This window comes from Sinocyclocheilus anshuiensis, unplaced genomic scaffold, assembly GCF_001515605.1.
Source record: "Sinocyclocheilus anshuiensis isolate Anshui unplaced genomic scaffold, SAMN03320099.WGS_v1.1 scaffold1857, whole genome shotgun sequence".
Lineage (NCBI taxonomy): Eukaryota > Metazoa > Chordata > Actinopteri > Cypriniformes > Cyprinidae > Sinocyclocheilus > Sinocyclocheilus anshuiensis.
In genome coordinates this window covers 4,371-14,365 of record NW_015540280.1, presented here as the reverse complement: position 1 = coordinate 14,365, position 9,995 = coordinate 4,371, and the positions used below count along the sequence as shown (strand labels likewise).

The window sequence follows — 9,995 nt, the reverse complement described above, 5'->3', positions numbered from 1 at the left end:
CCTCCTGTTGTTTTTTTTTTTTTTTTTGTGTTGGGTGGGGGGGGGGGGGGGGGGTTCTGAATTGCGAGAAAGTCACAATTACCTATTTATTTTTATTCCATGCTGAAACAGGCTTCCACAGGGACTGCCAATTTCCAAAAAGGAAAATAAATAAATAAATACATTTGTAAAAATGTACAGTACATGGGTTTAGAGCTACGTGAGCGTAAGACGACGATGTTCCTAATTTTCAATTTTTTGTGAACTATTCCTTTAAATGAAATGTTCTATTCTATATGTGTGATTTTAGACTTAGTCTTAGACTGTGGAACCTAACCGGTTCGGTCCTCGGGTGAAGTAGAGGGGATGATCTCTCAGTAGGACCACCAAACCTAGTTAATACTGACCCGCAGGGTTTGATCAAGATTGTATTGTATTCTGGCTTAAAGCTGAAGTGTCTTGAAGCACTACAAAACTTTCAAGAATAGTGTATTACATAAACTCCTTCCCCTATAGACAGAAACTACTGAAAGTCGTCCTCTGAATGTGATGTTACGCAGTGTTGACTACTAAATTCCAAGTGGAGTCTAAATATGCAGTGAAACTGTCATGTATCTCGTGGATTTATAGCAAAACTGGCTGTTGCAATTTTTTTTCTGAGCAATAATTCAGACAATCAGGTAACAGGTAAAGCACAAGGCTCCTGTATGAATGCATATGTATCAGTGACATCAATGAAAGGTGCCTTCAAAACGCTTCCGTGGAACTTCAACCAAACGCCTTTTAATAACAAACACAGTCTGTCTTTTATAGAAGTGTCTTGGCTAGAGATAGTTTTCGTTTTGTTAATATACTTTTGTTTTATATTTTTGAAGCTTAACCAAACATTATTTAAGAAAGGACTTAAGATAGCTTGTAATGTTGATTTTTTTTTGGTTGAATTTCTTTATAAAGCATTAACTTCCTATGAATTCAGTACTGGAAGCCGGCCCATGTTAAACCTGTTGGGAAAGTCACCTTTCACTCTTTATATGAGCTTTATGAGGAAAGTAGCATTTCATTGTTAGGTTTTAAAGCTTGTCAAGTGTATTGGGAATGAAATAAAACTGAGTGGTTTTCACAATTTCTGGAGGTTTTCATTCATGATTTGATGTGTTTCTTTTTGCAGCACAGATGTTTTTCTTGGTTCAGGAATATAATCAGACTCAACATTTCCTGTGGTGTGTTATTCTGGTTTCATGGTGGTTTCACACTGTTCATCACACCATTTCTTGAACGCTTGGCACACAATGCTCTCTTCTGTGTCATTGAAGATTCCTGCGGGGTATGTAAAAGACAGACTGAAGGAAATGAAACAAACTACAGTATGTCACAGTCTTACGGTGTTTGCTAAAATGTGCCCTGAGCACTTAAAGTTGGACTAAACTCTTAAAAATAAAGGTTCTTTATTGGCATCTTTAGTTCCATGAAGAACCTTTAACATCTACGGAACCTCTTCATTCCCCAAAAGGTTCTTTATAGTGGAAAAGGGTCTTTAGATTATTTAAATGTTGTTTCTTTTAAGAACTGTACACTGAAATGTACTTTGGGGAACCAAAAATGGTTCTTCTAGCTATGGCATCTCTGTGAAACCTCCCTCATGGAAGTTTTATTTTTAAGAGTGCAGCCGGTTTTCGTTTAGCTGTGAAGCTGGAATACCTGGAATAATCTGTCAGCATCCCCACTCATCTAAATGCAAGTTGCATAAAGTTAGCATATAATTAGGCACAGTTAAGTCAATAAGTGATGGCTACTTTTGAATGCTTGCAGAATGGTGTACTTATTAGTGTTTTTGAAACACGGCTTCATGAAGCTTCGAAACGTTTACAAATCTTTAGTTTCAAATCAGCAGTTCAGAGCTTGATTCAAACTCGATTTCAGCAAATGAAGGATCGTTACGTCTTACTACTTTGAACCTTGGCAAATTTTGGATGAATAAATCAAAGGTAGGTCAGTACACTTAATCGAATTGTGATGATGGACTAGTGTCTGTGAATAATAAACCAAAAAAAAAACAAAAAACTGCTAATTTAATAGGAAGTATGTGTTTTCTGTGTGGATGAGCGCCGCAGCTTCGTTGCTTCTGCATGGTGCTGTTGAAATTTCATTTCATTACATTTGAAAGGATTAAATTGTTTTATACATTTGATTACCACCATTTTTGATAATAAATTTGTATTGAATCATAAAGAACCCAGAAAATGTTCTGAAAAGCATTAAACACTAGGGCACTATTATTAAGATGAATAAATTAATGAATTAATGTAATACATTTATTAGACATCCTTTTTATTATTAAAATTTTAATAAACCATTAAAAGGGAATCAAGAAAAAATTAAAATAGAGAACACAGAACTTTGGCGGAGGGAAAAAAAACAGAAATTGTAAAAATATGTAATGGATTTCAATGGATATGTAGGCTTCTAGCTAAAACGTTCAGTAATAGTTTTCTTTATCATTGTGCAATAATGGTGCATTCAGTAGTTTTTTAGCTAGCGTTAGCATTGCTATGTATTCTCACAGTGCTGCACTTATATCTATCGTGGATAGAGACCTATAAAGAGTGGTTTACACCAAGATTAATTCCTTTACATGTCCAACAAAGAATAAGTAATATGTGCGTTACTAATAGCATTTTCTGTCAATAATGGGGTTATGAACTGCCTTTTTATTATTATTATTTTGTACTGTTCTCTGAGGTCCACATAATGTTATCAAGATGTTTACATCAAAAAACATAATTTAGAAGTAATAGGCTATTTTCTGACCAAGTTCTTACTGACACAGTCTGGATCTTCATTAAAAATAAAGTTCATCCACTTTTTCCTAATGTTAGGATCAGAAGTAAGGCAATGGAAAGACTGTTTTTCCACAACTTGGCACTGCATCTTGCTGTCCTCAGAGCATCTTTATTGTTTGGTTTCTGCATAGACTTGCATTGGCCTCTCTCAGTATTTAAAGTACACGTGCGAATCGGTGGGTGGGGCTAAACAGGCAGCGATGTAGAATCGGTGGGTGGGGCTAAACAGGCAGCGATGTAGAATCGGTGGGCGGGGCTAAACAGGCAGCAATGTAGAATCGGTGGGTGGGGCTAAACAGGCAGTGATGTAGAATGGCAGCGATGTAGAATGGGTGGGCGGGGCTAAACAGATAGTGGTGTAGAAGCAGGCATTGATCTTCTTCTGCGGAGGCGATGCTTATCCACACTATTACCAGAGATTATCTTATAGGGAGATGAGAGAGTCTGTATTACTTACTATTGGAGAAAGCGTAACAGCTAACTTGGATCACGTGTCCCTTAATAACCAATCACAATATAACCTTGACATCATTGAATTTCAGTCAGAGTTGTACGACACTCAATCGCCGTTTACGGATCCCATAGGAATTAATGGGAAGTGCCGTAAACTGAATCCCACCTGTCGCAAAAAGTCAGTGACTTCTCTTATAAAACGGCATTTTTTTCGTGGTAAACTAAAAATAGTTCAATCCAAAAGTATTGTTTAGTGTAAAACATGTTGAAGATTAGCAGATAGGCTGTCGATTCATTAAAGGATAAGCCATTTACTCTTAAAAGCTGTTTATTCATCGTAGTGAAGCCTCTCCTCCATTGACGTCCATTAAAAAAAAACGGCCTCTGGTCTCCTTTCCCACGTACTGCCAGACCAGAAGCGTTAGCTTTAGCCGTTACGCTTTTTCGGCTAATGGTTGCAGGCTTGCCTTCTAGTGGCTTTGCTATTATATCATAGAGTAAAACATTCCAAAAGTCGTTGTTTTGGCAGACTGCCTTCAATATAAGCTGTTTTTAGACTACTGAGAAAGTTTTGATTTCTGAAACTTACAGGATGTTTTTATAGCACAATGACCTCTTATACATTTTTCCTTTGAATCAGACTAATTCTAAAATGTGTACATAACATTATTGAACTTTAACGATATCTGCAATTCATTTATGTTGGTTCTGTTGTGTTTACCCTGGGGGGGTTATCGCTGCTCTCCCTGCTCTCATCCATGCTAGGCTGCATGGAGGCGCAGGGAGTTCTTGCCCAGAACAGAACCATACCGCCAATCCAAACTGTATGCTAATTGTCAATCATCTTTGACGATAGTGGTCCTGACAGAATTTTGATTGCTCAGTTCATGACCCCTTTAAATCTTTTCAACGCATGTATGTTTACGCTCATTTTTTTTTTTTTGTCTCAGTTGGTCTTCTGTTTTGGTGTATGGTGATAGACACTTTTTATAGAAAACTATTATTAGTACATCCTTCATTTCATTATACACCATTCAGATGACTCTTTACAAAAACACGATTTCCTAACGTGTAAAATTGTTTGATTTTGCACCAAACTACTGAATACACTTTTAATATTTGAGGGCAAAAGTATAGTTCTTTTTATATTTCACATACTTGCTTTTCCCAGCGCTGTGGGTAGAGGCATTCTCAGAAATCCTCCTGAGTGCTTGAGTCGTTCAGTAAGGGACTTCAGTACTAGATCCAGAGTGCAGTCTGAATGCCACACAGGAAGATCTAGGCTCCGCATACACACAATGATACGTCTTTTCTCCTCTTCTGTCAGAAAGCCCCTTTCGTGAGCCACATAGACCATGAAAGCCATGTCAATGTTCACCGCCTCTCCATGCAGAAGCGCAGGAAGAATTTTCTGTATAAAAGAAAAGAGTGACTCCAGTTAGAGTAATTCAAGACTGACACACAGTGTGCAGTTTTAGTTTGAGTCCTAATATGCAGAACCATTTCAAGCTCTGGACTGATGATATGGCCAAAGTCCACCAGCCGGTCCAGATCGTCCTCCCACAGGTTTGGAGCAAGTTCCTCCAGCATGGTTTCAATGGCCAGTCTCGTGGACACACTCGCTGCATCCGCATGCATATTTTCTGGCATTCTCCTCGATGATTGGAAACTGGAGTCCAACAAATGTCTGCCATCCTTCTCCAAAAGTTCAAAGAGTCCTCTGTGTTTCATCAGCGCCATCTGTAGGGGATCACTAGTATTGGTGACACAAGACCTCAATTAGACTTTACAATAATGCTCAAAAGTCTGGGTTTGGTACGAATTTTAAGTGTTTTTCAAATAAGTCTGCAAGGCTATTTGATAAAAAAAAAATACAGTAAAAACAGTAATATTGTGAAATATTATTACAATTTAAAGTAGCTGTTTTCTATATGAAAATATACTCTAAAATGTAGTTTATTCCTGTGATGCAAAGCTGAATTTTCAGCATCATTACTGCAGTCTTCAGTGCCACGTGATCCTTCAGAAGTTGGTTTATTAAGATGTTGGTTTGTTAATGCAGAAAATAATTTTTCCAGTTTATTTGCTTGTGCAAACTGTGGCATTTTTAGGACTTGATTTGATTAATAGAAAGTTCAGATTAGCAGCAATTATATGAAACAGAAATCTTTCACTATATCTCTCACTTTCACAAATTTATAAATGTCTTTATGGTCACTATTAATCGACTGAATGCATCCTTGCTAAATAAAATAATTATTTATTTAAAATTTCTTTCTAATTTCTTTTAAGATTTTAAAATCCTATTTATTTATTTGTTTGTTAATCTATTTATTTATTTAAGGCATTATTGATATGGCATTCAATTTGTGCCAAAGGTACTGAATATAACAAATAGACTAAATTTATAGAAAATAAAAACACGTTAAAAGAGAAAAATACTTTAAAGTCAATATTTTAGCTTTAAGGGGATAGTTCACCTTCAGTTGCTGGTGCCCATTGACTTCCATAGTATGGGAAAAAAAAACACTATGCATGTCAATGGGGACCAACTGAAGGTGAACTATCCCTTTAATCTTAAATAAACACATTTTAATATATATTTCCACCAATCAGCATTCATAATTGAACTTTCAGAGTGTATGCATTTATGCATCTAGAGTTATGTTAGTCAACACATCAAAATAAGTCTACTTCTTTAAAGCACAATTAATTAAAAGATTATTATGATTATTAAAACTGATTTAAAATGTGCTTTACTACAGACAAAGTGTCCATTTTTAAAGTGTGCTTAAGTGTGTTAAGAAAGTGAATTCTATTTAAGTACACTTAAGTAGCTATTTATTTCATTAATATTATGTGCAAGTAAAATATTTTTTTTTTAATATACTTTTAAGATTTTAAGTACACTACTAGTGCACATTAAATACAATTAAGTGCACTTCGTTCAGTGCAAGTCAGTGCATGAACCATAAAATGCAATGTAAGTTGTTTTAGATGTGTAAAATGTGAACATCTTTTGAGAAACTGTCCAATATTGTATTGTCATCCATGCAGTACATGTACCTTCAGCATTTCGGCCATTCCATTAGAAATATGGCGGCGTGGCAGAGTGCAGAGGAAACTCCTGTCCAGTAACACTGCCACGGGTGGGATGTATGACCCTAGCTTATTTTTACCATTGGCAAAATTGACCCCAGTCTTTGCCCCCACACTGGCATCAATGTAAGCCAGCAGAGTAGTAGGGACACGGATATAAGGAGTACGTCTGCGATACAGTGATGCAGCGAGACCTGTGATATCCAGACAAACACCGCCACCGATAGCGATAATGGGCTCCGCACGGCGGTCAATCCCAAACTTATGGACCTCCTCCAAGATTCTGGTCACCAGGGTCATGGACTTGTTCTCCTCAGTTGTGGGTAAGGGAAGGATCTTGTAGGTCACTCCTCTCGCTTCGAAATATGCTGCCACCTGGGAGCCGTATAGATCATTAACAGTCTGATCAATCACAATGAATCGCTTCATTACTTTACTGTTGATCTTAAGGGCCTGGAGCTCCATAGGGCTGGAGATATGGCCAAACAGTAAGGTGTCATTGCTTGCATCCAGAAGACTCTCAGACTGAATGACTCGATAGGTGAAGACGATAGGACTGACCACTGTCCATGTGACTCCATCTTCTGATGAAGACTCATAACTGTGGGGACAAATTAACCATACTTTATTCAGTATTTCAGTAGAAGCTGAATGTCCAACAAAAGCACTAAGAAGTACATTTCAGCATACTTTGTACTTATTATAGTAATTATAACTGGGTAATAACTTGGTACTAACCCTAAACCTATTTTTTTCCTGTGTAGTTACCTTAGCCAGTACTTTCTTAGGTATGTACATTGTAAATGAATGCTCAAACATTTCAGTTGCTCTTTATTTTACAGTATATGTCATGTATTTAAATATATTTGTAATTACACATTTGTAATGATGAAGTTGCAAAATATATGAACTTTAAATGTAATATCACATAACACACAGTTAAAAGTATTAATGCATTATTCAAATTATTAATTAATTTTACATGTGCATGTAATTCACATGTGCTAGTGTACTAGTGTACTAGTGTAAATAAGTGTACTTCAACAAAAGATTTAAAAATGCTGATTTTAAAAACATAAAACCTTTAATTTGATATGAATACAAAGTGCACTTTTTTAAAACACAAAACCTTTAATTTGATATTACTACAAAGTGCACTTTTTAAAAGTGTACTTGAGTGTGTTAAGAAACTCTCTTTAGTACATTTAAGAGGCCTTTTATTTCATTCATATTATATTATCTGCATGTACAGTTTTTTAAGTATACTTTTAAGATTTGAAGTACACTACAAGTGCACATTAAGAACACTCCTTTTTCACAAGGGATGTTTAAAAAAACATTGTATACATATTTTTTGGGACATTTGCTGCTGTTTTACCAGGTTTGGGGGGAATTTACCAAGGTTGCATATTAACATTTATTTTTGGTAATACCATTTTGTTTGGACATATGTTTTGCCAGTTTCTTTCTTTTTCTTTTTTTTTTTTGCATGTACCATTTCTGACATGTCCAAAAAGACTGGCAAAACAATGGTACATGTACCATAGTAATACCATGTTCTATGAAATAGTACCATAGTGGTGCCATGTCATTCTTTTGTAATACCTTGAAATACCCTGTAAAATTGTGGTGTATAGCCTATATTAATGTACCATGCCAGTACCATTTTTGTAAGATCAGAGAATAGTGTCTATTAAAGACTACAGACACTTTCCCCCACTCACCCAAAATACACACACTGTGAACTTGACCTCATGCTTTCCAACTGTAAGGTTAGTTCTTAAATTAGAAAAGCACTGCAACATGAAGTAAACAACTCGCTCATGATTTTAAGGTTAACCGATTACTGAAAGATAAAAGTGATGAAATATATGATTTTATTGACTGCATTTTGTAATGCAAAAATTCTAAAGTTTCATTCCGCCAAGTTTTATCCCAGTATGTCCAGCCTGAAACAGTAACAAAGCCCCCTCTATGATGTTAGAGTGACATCAGAGTGGTAAATCTTGGTAATATACTCACATCCTGGCTTCTGACGGTCGTCCCTCGACACGCTGACAGTCTGCAGTCTGTCTGCTCCACGTACAGTCTGCATGCACCAATCTGAATTCAGTCACATGATCACAGTCACTGATTTCTGAAGCACGAGACATATTGAAGTTGAAATGCGAAAGTTGGCCACTTGCCGACTCGTGCCAAGCGTATAACAGTAACTGAAGCCACTGCTGAGGTGACGGTGGAGGGTGGAACTGTAGGGAAACTATAAATAGATTTACAGTAAAAGATCTGTATGGAGGATGCATGGTGACTGCTTAATAGGCAGCATTGGTTGAGTCCCGGCTCAGCCTGGAAGCCTCTGGATTTTCCCATGTTCTCCAGGTGTTGGTGTGGTGCCTGGTTTCCTCTGCAGGTTGGGCCAATGAATGGATGTGTGGACTATACATTGGACTGGACAAGGTGTTTCTGGGACGCTGGGATAGGCGCCATCATCCCCTTGACCCTACAGTAGGACAAGTGGCTTGGAGAATAGATGGATCTGTATATAAACAATGGAATGAAATAATGAAAATGACTGAACATCTTCACTCTTGTGAAAGACTTTCAGAATATGGACTTTATTTATTACTAAACCTCATTATTACCTCAAAGTGCAATCTCAAATCACATACTGTACTTCCACTAACCAGCCAAACCACTGGTCAGTGAATATGAATGCTAACAGATAGCATTCGACCAGTATTATTGACGTGCACACTAAAGACACAAATATGCGTGTTTTCAACAGATCAATAGATCAGTTTGACCAGCATTCATGGTGTCCATTTCACTGACTACTGGGTCAGTAACATTTGAGGTTTATGAAGTGCTACCCGTATTGCCCTCCAGAGGGTATCAGTAAACTTTAGCTGACATTTCAGGGATGACTTGTTTTTGCCTTGACAAAAGCCAATAGGATTTTCAGCTTTTCGGCAGGTATGTCTAGTCAATATAGAACTGCCCTACACCTTGTGAATGATACTGTGACAAGTCAATACTACCTGAATAACATCATTAATCCAGTCATTGTGCCTCTGCATGAGCAACACAGGCCTGATTTCATCTTCATGGATGACAATGCCCCAGCTCATCGAGGTCGCATCATCAGGGAACGGCTGCTGGAGGCTGGGGTACCTCAAATGGAGTGGCCTGCACTTTCTCCAGACCTGAATCCCATAGAAAACCATCAGCTGAGTCGCCGTGTAGAGGGTCGTAACCCTGCACCCCAGATCCTCAATGACCTGAGGGCAGCCCTTCAAAAAGAGTGGACTTGTGAACAGCATGAGATGTCGTTGTCAAGCTGTAATTGATGCTCAAGGACACATGACAAGTTACTGAGACATTTACATTTTTTGTCGTGGTTTTGTATGCAGAATATGCAAATATGTTAATAATTTTAACAAAATAAGAGCTCATGAAAATTGCATGTTATTTTTAATTTAGTACTGTCCTGAATAATCTATTTCACATAACAGATGTTTATACATACTCCACAAGGAAAAATAATAACTGAATTGACCCCGTTCAAAAGTTTACATACCCTTGAATCTTAATACTGTGTGTCGTTTCCTGGATGATCCACGACTA

General features: G+C 37.2%; 1 protein-coding gene across 1 annotated transcript; it reads right to left on the bottom strand.

Annotated features, from left to right (window-relative positions):
* Window positions 1–56: 56 nt before the first annotated feature.
* On the bottom strand, window positions 57–8,598 carry LOC107687304 (2-epi-5-epi-valiolone synthase). The gene is made up of 5 exons (XM_016484586.1): window positions 8,394–8,598; window positions 6,339–6,972; window positions 4,773–5,012; window positions 4,431–4,683; window positions 57–1,296 (listed from the first exon to the last, which is right to left on the bottom strand). Exons 1-5 carry the CDS (start codon window positions 8,522–8,524, stop codon window positions 1,205–1,207), a joined length of 1,350 nt encoding a protein of 449 aa, XP_016340072.1. The 5' UTR covers window positions 8,525–8,598; the 3' UTR covers window positions 57–1,204.
* Between the last annotated feature and the right edge of the window lie 1,397 nt (window positions 8,599–9,995).